The sequence below is a fragment of the Mesitornis unicolor genome, unplaced genomic scaffold (assembly GCF_000695765.1).
Source record: "Mesitornis unicolor isolate BGI_N332 unplaced genomic scaffold, ASM69576v1 scaffold26024, whole genome shotgun sequence".
Lineage (NCBI taxonomy): Eukaryota > Metazoa > Chordata > Aves > Mesitornithiformes > Mesitornithidae > Mesitornis > Mesitornis unicolor.
Genome location: NW_010181183.1, coordinates 1 through 21,803, shown reverse-complemented (window position 1 = coordinate 21,803; position 21,803 = coordinate 1). Strand labels below are relative to the sequence as shown.

Below are 21,803 nucleotides of genomic sequence, written 5' to 3'. Positions count from 1 at the left end.
GGCACAAACGCGCTACTTTGTGACGAGCTTCGGAAGTTTTTTTCCAGCTTAGAACCAAGAGGTCCCTTCAAGCTTCTCCTGTGCTGGAAATCAAGATCTATACAGCAGAGATCGCTCAGGAGGGCACTCTCCCTCCCTCAGTTCTATTTGGTAAGATTTTCTTCAGTCTCAGTTAAAATATATACCGACTTCTCCTCTGAACATCTATTTCAGTCATTCCTGCCCATCACATCCTCCTCTGCTAGGGTGAAGCTTCCTCTGCCCAGGTCATTTCCCAGATGGTATCCAAGCTGAAAATTCGACTCCAAGTCTTTTCTTTATTAACTAAATCAATTGGACTCCCCCTAGAGCTTTTCTACATGCAATGCTTTAGTCATTTTTTTGGCTTTTCCCTGAATCAGCTTTTTTCTTCTTCCTCCTTTGAGACAGTGCCAATCCCAGCTGTTCTTACAAAAATGAAGTATGCCTTTTCAAACACAGCTTTACACAAGCTACAACAGAACCTCTTAACACAGCAGCCATATCCTACCCTGAAGTGTCATTTTCCTTTAAAGTTTGATGGAAAAATTGGTACATGGGCCTCCAAGACAAGTGAGCATAAAGGCATAAAACTGTCACCTACCTGCTCGGATCTGGGTTTTGTGTTAAGGCTATATATGCTTCACTGTTGTGTCCTAAATCCAAGTGATGTTTGAAGATGCAAGTCCTTAAAGTAGCCTGAAAACACCAAAGAGCACAAACCAGCATGTTTCGAGTTACACAACTAAAAAGAAAGTTTTGCGTAAGCTCCCTGAAGAAACATCTTGATGCAAAAGAAGTGGCCTGTACCTGGCTCCTCCAGTCATCTGCCGATTCCATGACAGCCAGGGTAGCCAGCTGGATGACCAGCTCCGGTAAACCCACCATGTCCAACAAGCGCAGGACCTGGAGAAGACAACACTCTAGCATTGGCTGCAGCAGTACTGAAGAATGGGTTGGGTTGGTAAGGGGCTTTTTGTTTGTTTTGAAGAGCTAGTCCTGCCAGTACTGATCATAAGACCAGTCAACACATTTTGCTAATGTTGCTAAACGATTAGACTGAAAAAGGAAGGACTTTGGTAAGTCACAAAGGTCTGAACCAAATCTCAGCATAACAGGTCCAGGCTACAGCTTTTCTGGAGGATTCATCTCCATACACGTGAGTTTTCCCAAACATTTTAGTGTTGACGGTTACAGTAAATCCCTGAGACAGAAGTAAATGATTCTGTCCCCGAGCACAGATGTAGCAATATCAGAGAGAGGAGTTCCCTCTTCCAGGGAACCTGACAATCCTTGTGTTTTCTGGATTTTAAAATCAAGGAATCCCTTACAAGGAGCCCAGGTCCAAGTCTGCAGCCTGTCTGGACTACGGTATTATGCAAGAAGAAAGATCCTATCTCATTTTAAAAGACCTTAATTTTAATTTGCCTCAAAGCTTAATAACCTCCCCCTTAAGCAACATCTTACATCTAGCCTGGACATGTCTGGCTTCTGCTTCCAGCAGCTGGATCTCACCCTGCCTTTTTCTGCTGGATAACAAAGTCCTCTGCTATTAGGAAACTAATAGGTGGAAAGTACCTAGCTTTCACATTGTAGTCACTTTGTCATCACCCTCCAAAGAAAATAAACAGACTACAGTGAGGTGTCACTTCGCACAAAGGTATGTTTTCTGAGACTCAAGTCACTTCCCCAAAAGCTGAGGACTGAGTAGGAATTCTCTTTCCAAGCAGTGTCTGTGTGGAACGACTTGGTGCCAATTTACTCAGTCAGGACCACGTACGCTGGGCTGGCTCAGCCATACCTTGTTGTAATACTGCAGGCGTGGAGTGGAGACCATCTCACCCTCCTCGGGTTGGATCAGCCTGTCCAAGAACTCTTCTTTTCCCACCTCTGACGCAGCTTGGCAGAAACAGTCCAAAGCCTAGGAGCAGACCAGAAAGTAGCTTGCGTGTGCCCCTTGGGGGACTGACCCAGCCTGTTGTGTTGGTGAGGGACAGTGCTGCCTGTTCCAGCTCCAGTATATGAGATCTGCTGGCCCCAAGCTAAGAAGAACTTTCCCAAGAGCAGATCCCACCATACCTCTCCAACCCCATTCTTTGCCCAAAGGAGGCAGAGCTTGAGGTGGAAGTTTCCTGCCTTGCACAGCAGAAAAAAAAAGACGGCTGGCCCTACCTGCACGCTTCCACTCTCCCAGGAAAAAGGTCCCAGACCCCCAATGGAAGCAGTGTCAGAAGGAGAAGAGGGCCTTACCTTGTGTCCTTCGCCCATGACAAGGTAGCACTGGCCCATCATGAAGCAGCAGGAGCCCATGTTGACATGGCACCATGGCTGCAGCAGGCGAATGTATTCCTACAGGAGAAGAGGAACAGGAGCTTCGATTCGGGTCAGCACTCGTTCATGACCTGCAGGCACCTAGTATTAGAGACCTTCCTCTGACACCAAAGTGCTGTTTTGGTGGCCCCTTTAGCTGCTGTGCTCACGCAAACCCCACTCTTCCAGCTCAAGGGGTGGTTTCCCCAGCCTTGAAGTCCCCTCAGTACACAGACGGGGAGACAACACGCACGTGCTCCTGATAAATAGCCTGATTTTAATAGCTCCAGTGTCTGTGCTAGGCACCTCAGATAGCACCCAACACCCCCAAAATCAGACACAATGCTCTCTACAACCGCTGCAAATCTGCTGCAGGGAGCTGCAAAGGAAACACAACCCTGGTGCGCACAGAGCATGAAGAGGAGCATGAAAGCAGTGGGAGAGCAGGCAAAACAGAAGAGCAGTATCTGTGCAGCAGGGCAGGAGAGGGAGAGCAGCCAAGGAAGACCACGGATTACAACAACAAACTGCCAGGCATGGTGTGGAGTGCTGATGGCACCAAGGGCACACCACACCACCAAATAAAGCCACAACACAGACACTGGCCAGAGCAATACGACTCAGTCTGGCCTGCTGCCTGCTATGTTGGGATAATATAAGAGCTGCAAAGTGTCATCATCCATCAAGAAGCAGTTAGGAGGCACAATGAAAGCTCAAAAGCTGACATCCCTCATGCCTCGGAGAGTGACATATGCTCTTCATACTTGGAGAAGCAGAAATGTCCCACTAACGTGGCTCTGGGACTCAGCAAGAAAGAAGGAGGAGAAGCCAGGCCCCAGAGGTAAAGCCACGGTTTTACAGGCCGACCTGAATCTTCACATGTGCATAAGCCACCAGCACATATGCCTCACCTTTCCCAGCCACAGGTCCAACTAAAAGCCACATGGCGACACATCCTCTGAGCCTGGATTCATGTCTCAGATTAGCCAGGTACAACAGATAAATCCCACTCCAGTCTTGCTCAACAGCTTGTCATACAGAATAAGTAACAAGGAGAGGTTTGGCCCTCATCCCAGGCCAGTGCATTGGTCACTAGACCTTCTCCGTGCACGTCTGTTACTTGCAGGGTGCTTTCTGTATCTCCACCTCTATTTGGGTCACCGTGCTTGTGCTCACAGCAAATCTGGTGTTAGCTCCCCGAGGTCAACACACTTAATCCAAGTTTACGTGACCGACCGGGATCAGTAAAGTGTAACAGAAGGTAGTGGGGAGGAGGAAGAGCCTGTTCCTGCAGAGATAAAAGTCTCTTGTATTTCCTCAAGGCATGACACAAGTGAGGCGAAAGCAACGCAAGGAAATTCAAAGCGTGCTCGCGTCATGAGAGTGCATATATGCCAGGAGGTAGAACGATGCTGCCCAAACCGTCCTGGCATTTCCTGGCTCAAAAGCTCTGCAGATTTGACATTCTTCTTGGCAGCAACAGAAACACAAAAGAAAGCAATTCAGCCCCCAGGTGTAAAGGGCTGTGAGAATAAAAGGTCCTGCTAAGCACAAGAGAAAACATCTCACTAATAACAGCTGGCTCAGCCCTGTGTGCCTCAAGGACTGCCATGAGATGGGGAATGAAATGCGTCACGTGGCACTGCAGACAAGAAACGGTACAGTTCAGAACTAGAGCACAAGCAGCTACAACTACCAAGCCACTGAAGAGCACAGGAAGAGATGGTGGAGAAACAGTGGTCTGAAATGCAGCACTCTACGGAGACACCTGAAAAAAAATAAAGTTCCCTTGCGCTGCTACCAAGATGTTGGGAGCACAGCTGGGGATGGAAAGATGATGGATGTTTCCTACACTGTTTTTTCACTAGTAATGACATTTAAGAAATAGCTGAGCCCTTCTGAAACTGTACTTCTGCTGGGTTGCAGATGGCCATCTGAACCCCTAGCACCCTGGGCAATTTGTCTGAAGTGGGACCACAGGAAAGGCTATGGGCACAGCAGCAGCAAACAAGCTATTGGATTACAGGCTAGCTGTGATATTTAAACAAGCTCTGCAAAGACACTTCTTGTGCACAGTATCATGCTGTCAGATAAGTCCTGGGAGACTGAACTCCTCCACAAAAAGGGTATGTAATCCTGAGCACTTATTCCTGGATTTTCTTGAAAACAGACAAAATAGGAAATGCGTAAGACTACCATCTTAAATAATTTCCAGCAAACTCTCTGTGGCATTTCCCAGGTATTTAGTAAAAAGCACTTCTGTTAGCAAAGGTGCACACAACAGGGAATAAGACAGATGCTTAAGGAAGATGGAAGATATTTGCTGTCTTACAATTTGATCACTGAACTGACACTGCAACAGTTGTAAGAGAGATTTCTAACAGTACTCCAAAAATAATTGTTCCTTGCAGTATGTTCCATCTGTGGGACAAACTTCCAGCCCAGCAGTTCCAAAAGGGAGACATGGGAGCAGAGCAGAGCACTTGGGAAGATAGCTTGGTGTCTGAGCTCAGAGAGCAGCAACGAGGGGAAAATAGAATAGGCAAGAAGCTCATATTGTGTTACACCTCTGCATCGGCCATGGCACAGATCTGCTACTCAAAGAAACCCACGTGTGAAAAGAGACTGTTGCACTCCTGCTCTTCTCCTTTCAGCTCCTGTGAAAGACCCAGTGCAAAGCACTCACCTGCAGCTGGGTGTACTGACAGCTCCCAATCAGGCACTCGGGGAAGAGGAAGCCAGGATTGCTGGGCCATCTGAGCAGAGGTTAAGGAACAGAGGACAATCCAGTCTGGAGAGCTTGAACTAGTCTGAAAGTCAGCATGCCAGTTTGTAGGGGTAAAGGAGAGAAGATTAAGCTGCTCTTTACACAAGTCATTATTCTGTAATAAGATTTATCCATATTAGAACAAAACTTTTAGTACATCTAATCCACAACTGCACAGATCTTGTTCCCCTTCCAAATCTCCCAGCATCGCACCTCACCAAGTCAAGTTGCTAGAGCTCAGGGGCTTAAAGTCAAAAACTCAAATCCTTTGTTGTGCACCTAAACAGGATGGATTCTGTGAAATCTCAAATAGCCGCAAATCCCATTAACACTAACAACAGTCACTTGTTCAGACTTGTCTTCCAAATTTGGGTGTGGAAAACACTGATTTTGGAACTGCATGAGACATGGGGGCAGAGATGGCCAACTGACAGCCCCCAAGCACTCCACAGCCTGGTGCCCTGACCCTTCTGCTAGCCCCAACCCTCCTCCCACACAGACTTGTCTTCCAAATTTGGGTGTGGAAAACACTGATTTTGGAACTGCATGAGACATGGGGGCAGAGACGGCCGACAGCCCCCAAGCACTCCGCAGCCCAGTGCCCTGACCCTTCTGCTAGCCCCAACCAACCTCCCACAGATCCAGTGATGTTCCTGGCCTCAGGACCGGGACACGACACGCAGCCTCTGCGCAATCTTCCACAGGGGCTCCAGCACTGCCGTGCTGTACAGAAACTGCCCCCAGTTACAGCCCGGTGACAGCAAACACCTTGCAGTGGATTTACAGCCAAGGATACAGGAGTGGTAGAAAGTCAGTCACTATTGCGGTAATGAGATGGGGCCAGTTCAAACTTGTTTCAGCCAGAGAGGTGTTTGGTTGCAAGAAGAGTCGAGATATGATGTGTTTTCTGGCTACTTCCTGAAAGAACAGCTCCACAATTGTTTGAGGGCCAGATACTAAAAATACAAGTTAAAGAAACACTAAGAAGAGGGCCCGCAGCAGACATCCCGGGCTTTCTACACCATGCTGTGCTCATCAGCCCAAATATTGCAGATCAAGCGAGAAGAAAACAGTAAGCATGTTCAACACTCAAACTTGTTGGTTTTGGATTCCTCTTGCTGTCTGGTTATGTCAGAGAGTAGCAGGAGATCAAAGAGCCACGTACTGCAATGTTTATTAACTGCAATTCAATTATAACAAAAAAAAAAAAGAGGGCTGCACTCTCTCTCTCTCTACTTGTGCTATTTGCCATCCAGCTGCAGCTTTCCAACATGACCAAGTGTTTTGCAGGGTTTTGAGGGCGTGCTGATTTGGCTATCTGGGTCTATTCAAATGCCTCCGTCCTCATTCCAGCACCCCAAGCACTCCAATCTCCCATTAGCTAACTGTTCTCAACGCCTCTCCCCAAGCTACCACCTCCTTTCCATCTTTCCCACATTTCACATATTTTTCCTGAAGCACAGTGGCCAAACAGGACTTTTCTCATGAGCGGGCCAAGAAATAACCCACGGCACTGGCGCACACAAAGGATGTTTTCAAGTTCACTTTCATGCGCTGACATTTACGTCGAGGCAACAGCCTCCTGAACCAAGACTCTCATTCAGGGAGAGTTCAGACTCTGAGGATCGCAGCCCGCTTACGAAGCGCACAGATGCCCCAGGCCTGTCAGGAAGCAGAGGAAATTCTTCCCTGGCTCACAGCCCTTCGCATGTGGCACTGCTGCCTCTTTGTCACCGATTTTCTCAGCTCCCTCTGAAGTCTCTTGAGCCTCAAAGTGCCATGCAGACTAGTTACAGCACGCTCTTACCTGTGCATTTTCTCCCCTACCCTGCTCATCACCTCCCTCTGTAACCACATGAAGGTACACATCCTCCTAATTAAGTTGCCTCGTACTCTCCCCCGCTAGGATTTCTTCCCCAAGACAGTAACCCAAAGCATGTGTCTTTGCAGCAAGACTTTTTAAAAGCCAATGGATTATCAGCTGCAATTTCTCCCCTGAGGTAGTGGCTTTGAGCAACGCTCATGTTTGAACTGTAAAGTGCTGGAAGCACAAGCATGTTTTGGGGAAGTATTTCTACATACTCTCACTGCCTGAGACACTGCTCCTGCTCACTCAGGGATAAAGGACAGAGCAGAACAGACCTGGTCTGACTCACTACAGCCACTTAACATACAGGAGTGAGAGGTGAGCTCGGCTGATGCTGCTTGGGTCAGAATTAATAACATTTGGCTGAGAGAGGCTTTCCCATCCTCCTCAGGTTGAGAATAAGATCCATGTCCCTGGTCTGAGTCCAATGCTACATGATACTTTGTTGTTGTTGTTTTTTGGTGGACGGTGTGACAAACATCTTTACATAAAATGGGGTCATTCAACCATGCAACTCCATTACCTCACTGCGTGAAGAGTTTCCCCCTGAGTGGCAGAGACTGAGCGCAAGAGGTATAAATAACAAAAACAGGGAGCTGATGAGCTGTGGACATCTTACCTAGTTTATGGGGTGTTATAGCAGTGGAGTCTGCTAACTCCAACACAGATAGATGCTGCAGATTAGATTCCCTAGAGAAGAAAAAGCCATCAGTGAAGAGACAACAAAACGCCTCCTGCTTTAATTGTGCTCATTGTTCAACTCAAATGACTCCTACTGCTGAAAAAGGCAACAGTGCACAGAACAGCAAGGCCTCAGCAGAATTAGCACACGGCAGAGAGTCAGCTCAAAACATGGAAGGAAAAAAAAAACCCAACCCTTCCCAGCACAACCTGACTCCTAGAGCGATATTCCCACAGCAACCACCAGCTTTGCATACCAGGAAAGGCATTTCAGGTGGTTTTAGCAGGAACATACAAATGGAGACAGAATGGGCACAGTAAGGACTTACAGCGTGTCGACAGGGACGTCCGACGCCAGGCACTGGCTTGCCCACTGGATCAGGTAGTAGGATAGCAGGAGGGGTGAGGTGCGGTGCAGCAGGTCCTGCTGAGACTGGAACAGCTGTCCCCCTCCCAAAACCATCTGCAAGCAAAGCACAGAGGTTGGTGCACTGACAGGCCAAGCCCAGACAGCAATGGCAGGACAAGTGCTACGAGGTTTGTATCAGGCTCAGCTCATTCCTCCTGCAAATGCCAAGGCGGTCAACAGCCCAGCAGTGAACTCAGCCCACCCAGGAGACTCTTGCATGTGCCACAGCATGGGAGAAAAAGCAATTCATACTTGTGAAGGACAAAGGACACAATGGCATCAAGGTGGCAAAGCAGCAGTTCCTCATCAAGCAAGCAGCAGGTCACATGCCTTGCAAGAGCCTGGCTCCAAAAGGGCACCTTGCAATGTGCTTTAAAACCTCCCAAATCAACTCTATCCAGGAAGAAGGGCATTTCTTTTCAACCAAGAAACTACTGCAGTTAATGTTTCCAAGTAAACAATATTGGTTTAAACAACACACCCCTTGTCTGGGGACTCATTATGGACCTAAAACCATCAGCACCATCCCTCATGCGGTCAAACACCCAACTGGATGGACCCAGACCAGCCCACCTCACGACCACAAACACAGCTGCCACCACAGTCACTGTTTGCACTGGCTGGAGCAGCCTCACAGAGGCTAAAACCACAGCCTCTGGGTAAACACTGCCGCCGTGACGCAAAGGTGCTGCACTGCTAGAGAATAAGGCTGTGATCGTTTGCATGCTGGGCTGCACAGTGGTGTGGAAGGGATGGGGAATAGATGAGAGAACTGTACGTGCTCAGGCAGTGTTGTTTCACCTGGGAGGCTGGAAATGATGCCCTCCTCCCACAAGAAGAGTTTTGCTTCCTGTTTCCTGAATGCTCAGCATGGAAAGAGGGAGTTAGGGTGTGAGTGCTGTGCACCGCTGCTTTGCTTAGGATGACAAAAGCTGCTGAAGAACAGGGCTTGCCCAAGCCTTGGGCTAGCTCAAACAGCCTCCAGTGTTTTGTGGGAAGAAACAGAGCTCACAGTCTGGCACCAGAATCCCAGATTTGAAAGTTCAAAGAGCATAGCAGTAGCTTCAAGGGCTGTACTCACAGGATCTCCAAGCCGCAGCAACAGCTGTTGGAGGATCAACAGGTCCCGACAGATCAGGAAACGGATCGAGGCAATCTTACATACCCCCGAGCAAACCACATTGACAGCAGTACCACTGCCATACAGCTGGGTGAGGTTCATGCGCATATTTAGGTGATGAGCTGAAAGATAAAATCACTGAGGTAAGAGGAGGAACTAGACAGACAAGAACTCTTGCTGAGCTGCTGCTTTCCCAGCCCAGACGCCCGGCTGTAGAGCTTTCACCTCTTTCCATGTCAGCATCTGTCTCATAGTCCATTTCTCGGATGAGGACTCCAATGGCATGGATGGGGTTTCTGATCTCTTGCAGTTTGCTGTGTATATCCTCCATCACATTTTCCCTGCAAATGAAAGAAAATTGTAAGAATAATAATGAGTAACATGAGGTTTAAACTCAAGAGGGCTCCCTTTCCTCCCTTACTGCTCCTCCTTGGGAGCGATCTGATCAGCCTGGACACTCTTGAAGAGAATCCTCTTCTGGCTTGGAGTTTTATTACAGCACCTGCAGGGGCCAGTCTATTTATTTCACTCCCCCGGGCTACCAGGAAATAACAGGCAGATAGCTGGCATTCCATGGGGGAATGATTCAGGAGGCTTGACCAAAGCTCTGACCTCTACCTAAAGTCTCCAGGCACTTGCTTTCCACACCGCAATGATCGCCTAATAGGAACTTATTCCTCCTCTGCTCTCTATCTCACCTCAAAATCCCCAAAATGTCATTTCAGGAGGGCCCCAGGCAACAGCAAGGGGGTTGTGGATGGAAGACTCTGCTAATGTCACCTATACCTATGCTGCCCATCTCTGAGGGGACCAGGAAATCTCCTGCAGCGCAGGGAGAGCCCACACATCCCAAATGCGCTTTGATGCCAATCAAGGATGGCTCCAGGCAAACCCTGCTCAGCCATCCCTGCCTCCCTGTAGGGGAGCTTCTGCAAAACACATCTCCTTACGTGTCATTAGCTATCAAGTCCTCCAGGATCTGCTCTGCAGCCTTTTCTGGAGGCTGGAGGCGGGAGCAAGCCATTTCCATGATGAATGCCATTTCCATGGAAATTGATTCTCCGATCAGTCGAAGGCACTGGACAAGACAGACAACATCACGAGACATCTCCAAATCTGTAATGAAAGAATCTAACTGTACATTTACAAGAAATTTCAAAGCGAAGGTGGGAGGACCATTCAAAAACCAGTTTGTTCAGCTCCTATCTGCAAACTAAGAACAGCAAATTGGTCTCAGCCCTGCACGTCAAATTTACCCTTCCCTGCTAACTTTGAGCTTCCCTGCCAAACTAAAACTTAGGAGTTGACAAGGGAAAGATTTGGACTTTATTATTTGGAAAGCAAAAATTACTGATGCAACAATGAAATCCCCTCCAAGGAATTTTCTCCAGACGCAGGTTGAAAGGAAGTAATTAGTGCAGCCTAAGAGCAAAAACACCCCAGAGCAAATGGCTCAGCTAGCTTAGCTCAGCCAAGCAGAGCACACTCTCCTTCCAGCAGCTATCCATTTGCAGCACTGTCTCTCACAGCTGAAAAAGGATTTTTCATATTCTTAGAAGTGATCTGAAAAGCTGGTACCGAGGGTTTAAATCACTGCTTTGCAATGCAATCCTTTATGTACGCATCTTTAAAATTAAGTCACATACTTTGAGAAGTTTGAAACAGACATGGCAGGAACTGCTAGCCTCCCAAACCCAGCCCAGGCCTCCAGCTTTCCTTCCCTCAGAGCCAGAAATAGCTCAACCAAATGGATGATTATTCTTCTTTATAAAAATATAAAAATCACTCGAGCATGAAAGCAGAGCTTAGGTAACATTTTCCGTTGCCATTTTCTCGTGAAACGTCATTCCACAGCCAGCAAAGCATAGAGGGCACTGTGGTGACAATATTAATGACAAGTTTATTTGCACACTGGCATTTACTTCCTGGAGACAAGAAACGGCACATTCTCTGTCCAGAGCTTACATGAAAAACATCTCTGCAAAAACATTGCACTAAAAACTAAGTTTGCAGAACTGGGCAGTTTAGCCCAGGCTGCTTAGAGGATCACAAGTCTCCTTCTCATCTGTAATCTTTGAAAGGAGTTTACTCCATCAGCAAGACACAGAGTATTGGGGAATTTTCCAAAAGAGAACCACTTGCACCAAGTCAGAGTGGGTCTTAATGGCTCTCAGTGGGGATGGCAAAGCTGAGCACCCAGCTGAGACAATGTTAAACAGGGTTCATATGCGTGGGTCAGACACACAGGCTGCTGCACTCTACTCTCCCCAGCAGCCCTGGGGGCCTGCCAGCCCACTATGGAGCTCCAACGCAGCAGATGTGTCCCACATAGAGCAGGCATGAAGAGGGCACCAGTTAACTGCAGCCTGCATGGATAATTTATAAAGCCATAAAGGCAAAGGATCCACCAGTGCAGCTTCTTGTCACTGAGCAACATGCAGCTTGACATCTAAGATCCTTGCTTTTTAAGTTATCTGAAACAAGTCACGGCAAATTTGCAGCCTTGACACAATTTTCTAACTTCTGGTGTGAGCACAATGGCAGGTTTCACAAAATAAAACTCCCTGCAAGTACGAAAATAAGAAAATTATCCCCATGTAGAGAATTACGAAATCAGGAACATCTCAAGAGGCCTCTCTGGAAACTCCTCTGCCTAAGGCTTCTCTGCCATGCAGCATTTCAGCCTCCAACAGTGAAAAAGCTCCACGTCTCCTCACTTACCATCAAAGATGGCAGCGTCATCCTCTGTCAGGAGGTGCTCATTAGAAAGGAGATAGAGATGGTCCACCAAGGAGCAGGGCACGAGGAAAGACACGGAGCCCTAAAAAGGTGAGGGGAAAGACTTTCTTTGAGCTCCCCAAATCCACACATCAGTCAGAAAAACTCCTCCCTGGAGATTGCTGCTTCAGTTGGCTGCAGTGGCCAAAGAGCCAGTGCTGCCCAAGCTCACCTTCTTCAGCAGGCACACCATGCTGGTGTAGGGATTCAAGTGCAGGGCCAGGGGCCGCGAGAGCGCTTCTTGATACTGGAGGCAGCAGGCATAGAATTTGGACCAGAACTCCACCTGCAGCTGCCAAAACTCCTCTGGCGAGCACTCGTATTCCGTCACGCTGCCCTGAAACTAGCGGGACCAAAACAGGACTTCAGAGGAATGCAAGCAGTGAACCAGAGAGAAAAATCGTAGCGTTCAGAATGCTGTCTTGCCTCTCATGATCTGTGTCACACCTTTACATGGTTAAGGTTTATAAACATCTGTTACAGTTCTCTTCCCCACCACCTCACTGTCAAACGCAAGTTTTTTCCTACAGCAGTATTTTCCTGTCAAACCATTTCTATATCATCTTGGATAAAGCAGCACTGATGATATAAAGAAAAAGCACACCGCTGTAATCTCTTCAAAAACATCACGCACGACAATTGCTATAGAGGATATAAAACTACCTTTTATTTTTTTAAATTAACTTTCTAGCAATAGTCTGAGCAGCCTCAAGGATGAGCCACAGGCTCATCAGCCACAGATGACTGGTGGCTTAGAGAATCAGGTATATCAAATTAAAATCTGGAGAATACAATGGAGGAAATTCAGACTCAAAAGGGCAGCCAGTTGATCTTTCAGACAGGTCCTCTAAGCAGATTATCTTCTGATGTCCGAAATTATGAGCAACAGCTCTGCATGGTGATGGCCAGCATTCATGTGCAGGGAGCTCAGAATGGGCACCATGTGATGTGAGACCCAGGGAGCAGAGACAGGAAAGAAGAGAGGACTCAGAAAAAGAAGAGGGAATGGAAAAGCCAAGCAGGAAGGATAAAGATTTGTACTCTTTTGAGAAGTCGCATACCTTCAGGCAAAGGATAAAACAAGGCCTGGGGTCACTTTGCGCCTCATTAAACTTCACTGAACCATCACAATACTGCATACAATGCACGCAAGAGCAAAAAATAGCAGGGAAAAGAATCTCACCTCACTTTCCACGGCTAAAGTAACCTCTTTTTTTAACTCATCCCATGTCAGATCCACGTGTCTCTCAGTTCCTTGAGAAAAGATCTGAAAAGCAGAAAACTTTTACTTTAAAGCAAGAGAGCTGTCTCCTTGAGGTTCAAGTAGCATTGAGTGATGTAAAGCAAGGACAAAATTATTCAAAAAACATGTCTGGCTGCTAAATGTGGGGTATATGGATGTACAGCCAGCTTCCCTCTTCCTGTGGAAATGGAAGAAGCCTCCTGGCAGGCAGTGCACTGGGATGTAAGGAAAGAAGTACTGGACACCTTCACAGCAGCTCTCTCTTGTACCTTGCTATAGGCCTCCATAAGGTCACAGAATAAAGAATCAAAAACAGTCTGAGTAGTGGCAGTTTGGCTTTTCCCTTTTCCTGAAAAGGCATCACATGTTGCTTTGCTCTGCCCTTAACAGCCCTAGAAGAGCCAGAATGGAGCGGATGTATTCTGAGAAACAGCAAGACAGTGGGCTGAGAGCCTCCATTCACCTGGCTAAAGCAGCAGGCACTGAAAAGCAAAGCTCAGCAATCTGCTGTCCTAAGGGAAAACACCTTCTGGAATCCACGTTCTGCCTCCTGCCATCAGCATGCACCAGCTGAAGTCTGGCACAACAGCCACTAACTTGCTTCAGTGACTACTGACAAGTCTACAAACTATCAATTGCAAACTGATGCCAGCCAAGAGCTCCAAGGAATCCTGTTGCCTCACATCTAAATGGCCAGGAAAGACACGCTGAACAAAGAGAGCACCAAATGCCCTCTCGCTGACCTGTAAAGCCTTCTGGATAGCTGCATTTGTGAACTGGCCAGGCATGAAGATATACTGCAGGTAGGTTTCCTGCAAAGAGAACAAGACAGAAATTTAAGGAAACACGTGACAGGAGGAGAGTATTTAAGATACTGCTGCTGGTCCTTCCTCCTGTGCTCAAGCTCACCCCCTGGATCTATATTTCTTTCCAGCTGCAGTTCACACCCACACTCTGCTCCAACCTCTCCCCTCCCAACCCCTTGGCAGTTCCCATGATGGACACCGCTTCCTGCACACTCCAGATCTTTATTCACGTGTTTTGTCTCAAGGCTCTCTCTTGATTGACTTGAAATTCTCCTCATCCCTCGACTTCTGGTTGCTCAGTGCTTTAATGCTGCGGTAATAGGGACTAAGGCTTCTCCCCTTTAATTTGGAGTCATTTTAAGACTGTATCAATATAATTTGTACACTTGAACCGTCTTAATGTTCTCCTCCTGGGCAGAGAAGCTTCATTACTTCTTATTGCTATTTTATAGTTGGCTCACCCTGGGGTCCTGATCATGTCGAACTGTCAGTTCCTCTTCAGGCAGTGGCTGCATAAAGACCTGGTTCCACTGACCCGCGACATTTCTGGAAAAAAAAAATAAAACCAGAACCAGCTTTGCAATACAATGCTTCACCACAGTGTGCCTGGAAGCAGCCACCTGAGCCAAACCTCTCACTTCCACCAGCAATCACAGACTTGACAACCACGGCCCCTTGCATGTGGTAACAAAGGAGCTTTGACTAGCGACAAGCAACAGGAGCGTACGAGCAGCATCCCCAGCCCTGAGCTAACAGGCTGGGTTGGATTCCTCCACATTCATATTGACATTCTCCCCATTGCACATGCTCACCAAGTGACACTTCACCAGTAGATGCTTCTGCATAAACCTGCACACTCACAGTATTTTTTTTACCCAGAATTTAACTCCCCGCTCTGGTTATGTACCAAGTCTGCCCTCTCAGCTTTATATAGACCTGATGCTTTGGCATTGCTGGTCTCGTTAAAACATCTTTCTTGGAAGAGAACAGCCTTTTATGTTTTGAAGGAGCTGCTGAAGTACAGCCTTCTCACAGCAGACTCCACTTCCAGGAAGCCTGCTGCCCGGCTTTTTACATTTTTCACATTCCTTCAGCTGAGTTGTAGCTTTATTATTAAGCAGAACAAAAAAAAATTAAAAATCCATGTAATCTGCACTGCAGGAAACAGTTGTGCATATGACACAAATATGACAATAAGAACTGGGAACCACATCTCCACGCTTTGGTCAGCAAAGCACAACAGGAGAAAAGTTAGGGAGCTCAAGAGGTGCTTTTAATGAGCACCATCTGGAAGCTCCTTCTGCAGTTACCCCCCAGCCTCCGTGAGGCTATTGATGCTAGCGATTCAGCGCAGAAACTCACTGCTCAAAGTTGATGTATTTCACAACGGTTTGATTCTCTTCATTGTGCCACAGCGCCCAGATCTCAGCCGAGGTTAAGGCAAAGTCAACGAGAGTCTCCTAGGAGAGATAGCACATATTTACCTTCTTATCATAAATTCAAGTACAGTAGAGAGACGTGTGTAGTCAACAACAGCAAAACACTCCCTCATGGAATTTAACCACATTTTGGAAAGAACTCTTTATTCACAGTTAAATCCCCAAAAGTCCAGGCCCCTGATCTTGCAGTAAGCAACCTTCCCTCTTGTCTTGGTGCCTTCTAGGGGAGCCAGGCCCCAGCACTCACCTGCGAGGAGAAGAGGGAGGATATGTGGTCAAGGCTGTAGCGATTGCTCTCGGTGCTCACCAGCTGGAAGACACAGAACTACAAACACAACTCATAAGTCATTCACTAAAGTACAGCCAAGTCAATAACCAGCACATCGTGGGAAGGCTTGTCTCTCCAGTCCCTCGCCTCGTCTGATACTACAGTCACAGGGCTGAGGGCAGGAGGGCCAAGCTGAGCACACCACATGACATCAGCCACAGACCCTGCCAAGCTGACCCTCTACACCACATACTGACGTTACTGACTTCAGACTTCCCAGTGAGGACACTCATCTCTGCATGAACCTGAAGGATTTCTGGCTGTCTTTTGAAAGATCAAACCAGAAAAACGGTACCACCACCACTGCTAGTGACAACATGACACGGGCAAATAAGAAGACTAAGGTGGAAAAGCCTTGACTCCTCAGGCTGCTTGCTGAAAACCAAGCTCTGCGTCTTTTTACCAGCGCAAGCAGAGCACTAGCAGGACAGCAGAAGTCACGATACGAACTTCTACTCCATATGTGAAACCCCTGGGGAATGGAAAAGGTAAGCTGTCCAACAGATGAGACTGCTCTATGCTGTCATTTCTGTCCTTCTGAATTTATTATTCACCGCATGAAGCCAAAGTTCTACAGAAGTCAACGTCTGGCGATGGAGCGATGCATCCACACACTCCCAGGAGCCCACCATAAATACACTATCAGTATTTCCACGCTTTTAGCTCCTCTCAGACCTTTCTTTTTCCCACGGCACACATGTGCTTTCGGGATCCTACCAGAACAGAAGGTGAACAAGTGAACTAGCACTCACAGATCAGCTTAGTCACTCAGGGAATTCCACTCCCAGGGCAAGGGCACGTGTATCCTGCAGTGTTTTGAAAGCAAAACTGTTTATTCAGAAAGCACTGCTCTCTTCAGAGGCTCAGACGTGAAACTTTTCCCTATTTCTTGCCTTACAGACCCAAATCCAAGGAGGAACGACATATTTTCTGCCCAAGAAAGATGCATTCACAGCGAGGAAGCCTCGTCACTCCATACCTGCCCTCGCTTGGGTGCATGAATGTACACGCCGAGGTAAAGCCCCAGGGACTGGGAGAAGGCCAGTCGCAGTCTGTGCCCTGTCCCGGCTGCAAGCCGCAGGTCCCTGCTGACCGGCATGAACTCCAGCAGATCTGCAACCATCAGGCACATTTGATCCTACACAAAATAAAGGTATCAGGAAAGTAGAAAAGACTCAGGATGGAGAAACCACCCTCCTCCCTCATCCTTCCTTTTCTGGCCAAAGTCTGCCTGGACTCTCCCCTGAAGAATGCAAGTAAAGCCGCTATATGCGTACCTGAGTCACTCTTTAGCTTTCCCCATCTCACCTGTGCCATCTACCACCAAGCACATGGGCTTTTGGAGCCCAGCCATGTACAATAAAGCTTCCCCTCCCTCCTGTAATGCACGCACGCATTCCAGCGCAGATGAGCTGTGAAAGCAGTTGTGCTGGTCGATTAGCTTTGGCATTGATATTTGGAACAAGTGGCACGCAGCAAGCAGAGGCTTTTATTAACTTCTTGATGACAAGGAGCCATGTTACAAAGACACCTTTATTACCCCTAAAGCAGTAGAAAATCCATTTGGTGTGCCTCCTGGGCCCTTGAAGCACTCCTGTCTGCCTTCCTGAACGCTCCAGTACATTTGTAAATAACCTAATGCTGCCTCTTACCCTATGCACAAGACTTGGCTGTAGAGGAGACCTACCACCCGCTTTCCAAACGTGGCCACAAACACACCACAACAATCTTCACAAATCGCCCTGAACCCCAGCATGCAGAAGTTGACTCGGTGACAATTTAACGGCAGATCAAAGGTACGCCAACCTCTCAGCCTTCATTTCCGAAGCCTCAGACTATTGCCCAAGCAGCGACAGAAGACACTACTCCCCTGAACTCAGGCCTTGCTCACCTTATAGGACCACATCCGAAGTTTATGGTCCTGGCAGAGAGCAAAGAGAAAGGCATCGTGATCTAGGCAGTGAACAGAGAGGCTGATGGGCAGGTCCGATGGGCCACAGTCACCTCTGAAAATAGTTTATTTCAGTGAGTTAAAAGAAAATCAAGGCTAGCACATAGATCCAAGGCACGAGGTTTCTATCACACTGTGTTTAAAAAACAATTAACTCAGTGGTGTGAGACCAGGAGAGAGGAGTGTGTCAGCATCCAAGGCACAGAGGAGCCCACCACACTGGGAATGTTCCCTGTTCTTCACCCTCTTTGGCAGAGCCAAAGCACATCCCCAGCTTTCCCAGTCCCAGTCCAGCACTTGCAGAACCTGGGCGAAGGATCCAGAGGGAAGCAAGGATCCATCCAGCCTCAAGCAACACAGCACTGATAGTCAAAGCCATTCAGGGGATTTGCTCCCATTTTCAAGTAACAGGGCCTAGAGTGTGGTTAATTACGGCTCTAAGATACCGTAATGATTACAACTCAACACTGAGTGTCCGTGTCATACACACGTAACCTCTGCTCATCAGGAACAAGCCTGACATTTCAGAACAAGGCCAAGAATGTACAACTGTTGTAATCCGTAATCTGCGCTGGCTGCAAGCCATATCCTGGGTAAATCCTTGGAGGCCAGTTACTAGATATAACACATGCACAGACACACACAGAATCAGCAGGACCCCATTAAGATGAACTAATCCAGCATCCAAGTCCCGACTTCCGTGCTGCGACAGGTCCTGTGACCCAGTTAACTTTTTTGGCAGAGTATTTATAGATGCTGACTTGCCTGTCTTTGAGTTCAGCAACAAACTCTAAGTGAGGGAATGGAAAAGGCAAAATTAGTTCCATTTATTTGTCACCAGACACTAACCTGATGGCAGTTGGCATCCAACCAGTAAGGAAACGCTGCATCACTGAGCTCTGTTTCAATTCCACAACTGAAACCGTTCCTTTCAAAACAAAAGTCATATTAAAAAAATACATCGAGTACTTATTAACATAATATTTCCTGCCACAAGTGCAGGGGCTTCACAAGCACAACGTAAAAGAGCTTCTGTGCATGCAGAGTTGATTTTATACAACACGAGCCATAAAACCAAACTCAAGAGAAGTTCAAAGCTAGGAGAGGGGCTGCCACACCAAGCAGTCTTTTGTGGAGGCGGATGCCAGGGGGCAGCCTGCTCCAGCTCCTTACCAGGTGCATCATGAGGAGGCAGCTTAAGGACGAAGATCCCTCCTGAAGCAGAGGGCAGGGCGAAGAGTGCCTCCCCCTCACTGCTAAGCCACGCTGCTGAGGCAACAGAATTAGACGCCAGGCCTGGCACGCTGGGAATGATGTAGTAATTTGAAGAATCTCTGAAGTTGATTTTGCTGATATCTGTAAACACGGACTGCATTTGGCTCTCTGTTATCAGCTCCTGGAGGAGGGAAACGGCAGAGAGTACAAATCCTGAGTGCACTTACACAAGGCACAGGAAAAACAACCAGGCACCTGTGAAATGGCAACTGCAATGCTGATACTTGATAAAAAGGATTTTTCTGGTAAGAACTCTCATCACTCCCACTCCCATTTCCCTGTTAACCCACGACCACTGCTCTTTAAGAGCAGGTACGAAAAGGCTTTCAAAATCTGCAGTTTTCTAGCAGAACACTCGCTCTCTCCCTCATACACTGTAACACCCCCAAAAGAGTCCTGCAGTCCATCAGCTGCTTCGAGACAGCTCATAGCAAAATTATGGCAATGAGTCTCATGAAGAGCAGCTCTGCACTAGCACAGCATCGCCCTTGAGAAAGCTGTCTGGAACTCTAAAAGCAAGAGATAAGCTCTCCAGGAGAGAAAAGGGACCTGACAAGACACACCAGAGGCAGACACAAGAGAAAAAGTCACAGCAAGTAGGTAAATGCAACGTAAATTCCACGTAAGATCCATCTTCCACGTGAAAGAAAAAGATTCCATACCTTGCTGCGCACAGAGGGCAAGTTACAAATGCAGCCAGGCCTCCCTCTGAAGCACTCAGTCCCTACCTTCAAAGGGTACTTTGTCCCTGCTGTCACAAGGCTGGGCCCTAGGACCACTGACAGAGCCACTTCCAACCTCTGAGCCTTATTTCAGGTTATGTCACTGACACTCTTCACAAATTTTAACCCTCAGCTTTGAGGCCAAAGCTGCAAACCTGACTTGTACAGCCTTTGCTGTATGCAGACTGAGCACATTCAGTTCTAAACAAAACGAGAAATTTCCAGTTTGCTTTTCCCAGCAGTTTTCACTTCCACATAGAGAATTACCCCACACTGATGAGCACACTTGCTGTATCTGGCCAGAAATCAGGGGACTTGAGTCTAGCAGTTAATAACATCTATAAAGAAATTTAATTAGAAAACTTTAGAGAAGAAGAAGCTAAAGTGCAGAGCTTTCCACAGAATTCAGGAGAGCCAGACAGGCTCCAGCTCTGCGCCTTTGGAAACACTGGAAGGTTCTCACCTGGGGTACAAATTGCCACCAGAGAGCTTGGAAACATATCAGTTGTGGTGGACCAACCTAACCAGCAGGTAACTGCCCCCAGCCGCAGGCCCCAGCACAGCACGGGAGTATAAGAGTAGCAAAAACTTGTGGGTCAAGATAAAAATGGTTTAATAACCAAAGGAAAGAGGAAGGAAAATAAAATAAAACCAAACCAAGTGATGCCAAGGCGATCCCTCACAACTTCCTTCAAGCAGCCTGATGCCCAGCCAAGCGCCAACCAACGCTCACCTGCCCCAATTCCCTCCCCTCTGTGTCACTGAGCATAGTGTCACAGCACAAGGACTGTCCCCTCCCAGCCAGCTCATGTGGGGAGCAGAGAGAGAAACAGAGAAGCCTCAGTGCTGTGCAGGCACTGCTCAGTCACAGCCCAAGCGGCGGTGTGTCCCAAACTTTCCTTTGGTCACAAGTCTGCACACGGAACCATGCAAAGAAAATCAACTTCATTACAGTCAAAACCAGCAAATGGTCTGCTCGGCAGGGAAAAAACTGGGGTTTGTGTGAAGCCCCACGGCAGGGAAGTGTTGGGGGTTAACACCAGTGGGTGGTGAAGCAGCACACTGCCTCTCCCCCCTAAGTGGGATGGGGGAAGAGACAAGGAAAAACTAAAGGGAAGAAAACTTGGGAATCAAGACCAAAAAAATGAAAGAGTTGCTTAATAGATGAAGGACAAGCAGAAGAAGATAGAAGAAAAAACAAAACAAAGCACACAAAAGCTAGACAGACCAAGACCCAGTTTCCAAGCAAATGTTGGCTAACTCCCCACAAAAACCCCCTCTTTTCCCTCTTATTGCCGAGTGTGATGTTGTATTGCAAGGAACATCCCTCAGATTAGTTCAGGTCACTTGGGATGTTGTGCTGCCTCCCAGATCATCACACACCCCCAGATCTATTAACGTGAGGGGCAGAGTGAGAAACAGAGGCGGCCTTGAGGCTGCACAAACACTGCTCAGCAAAAGCTAAACTATTAGCACATTATCAACGTTGTTTTGGTCACAAAACCAAAACACAACACCACGTAAGCTACTATGATGAAAATTAAGTCTATCCTGGCCAAAATTAACTCTGTCACAGCCAAAAGCAACATAGGTGGGAAAGAGCACTTTGTGCCCGTGCTAAGAAGCACACCAAGGCCTTGGCTATTTTGCAATGCACTCAGCGGCTTCGCTGAGGGCTCCTGATGAGCAGGACGGAGGCAAGTGGCTGTCAGAGGCCAGGAGCAGGTCACCCCAGTACTCACGCTGCGGTACATGCGGGAAGGATGCGGCAGGAGCAGGCGATGCACGGTCTGGCCAGTGATAAGCAGGATGACCAAATAGCTCTGCACCTCACAGAGGTGCACGCCACCCGGTAAAAACGGGCAGCCTTGGATGCGAAGGCGTACGGCATTGTTCAGAAGGTTGACGTCCAGGGATTCCTCCACCAGTTCCACTGTGTCTCCTGATGTAGTCCTGAGGGAAAAGACCGGTGAAGGTGTGAGGAAAGCGGGCACAGGGAGAGGCGGGACCAAGCAGAGGGGAAACAACCGGCCCCAGGGGCAAGCCCAGCAACGGAGAGGAGCCCGGGAGCAGGCCAGCCGCCGGGCCC

General features: G+C 47.9%; 1 protein-coding gene across 1 annotated transcript in view; it reads right to left on the bottom strand.

Annotated features, from left to right (window-relative positions):
* Positions 1-21,667, bottom strand: part of NUP160 (nucleoporin 160kDa) — a gene marked incomplete at its 5' end in the record, with an annotated part of 27,364 nt that extends 5,697 nt beyond the window's left edge. The window contains 23 exons of the mRNA XM_010183354.1: positions 623-717; positions 829-924; positions 1,820-1,939; positions 2,269-2,367; positions 5,015-5,084; positions 5,892-6,051; positions 7,582-7,652; positions 7,973-8,106; positions 9,134-9,294; positions 9,377-9,513; positions 10,123-10,288; positions 11,894-11,993; positions 12,123-12,293; positions 13,134-13,217; positions 13,937-14,005; positions 14,461-14,545; positions 15,362-15,459; positions 15,686-15,763; positions 16,746-16,904; positions 17,658-17,772; positions 18,567-18,645; positions 18,891-19,113; positions 21,457-21,667. Coding sequence (XP_010181656.1) covers positions 623-717; positions 829-924; positions 1,820-1,939; positions 2,269-2,367; positions 5,015-5,084; positions 5,892-6,051; positions 7,582-7,652; positions 7,973-8,106; positions 9,134-9,294; positions 9,377-9,513; positions 10,123-10,288; positions 11,894-11,993; positions 12,123-12,293; positions 13,134-13,217; positions 13,937-14,005; positions 14,461-14,545; positions 15,362-15,459; positions 15,686-15,763; positions 16,746-16,904; positions 17,658-17,772; positions 18,567-18,645; positions 18,891-19,113; positions 21,457-21,667 — 2,781 coding nt within the window. The remainder of the gene's footprint in view (positions 1-622; positions 718-828; positions 925-1,819; positions 1,940-2,268; positions 2,368-5,014; positions 5,085-5,891; positions 6,052-7,581; positions 7,653-7,972; positions 8,107-9,133; positions 9,295-9,376; positions 9,514-10,122; positions 10,289-11,893; positions 11,994-12,122; positions 12,294-13,133; positions 13,218-13,936; positions 14,006-14,460; positions 14,546-15,361; positions 15,460-15,685; positions 15,764-16,745; positions 16,905-17,657; positions 17,773-18,566; positions 18,646-18,890; positions 19,114-21,456) is intronic.
* Positions 21,668-21,803: the final 136 nt, after the last annotated feature.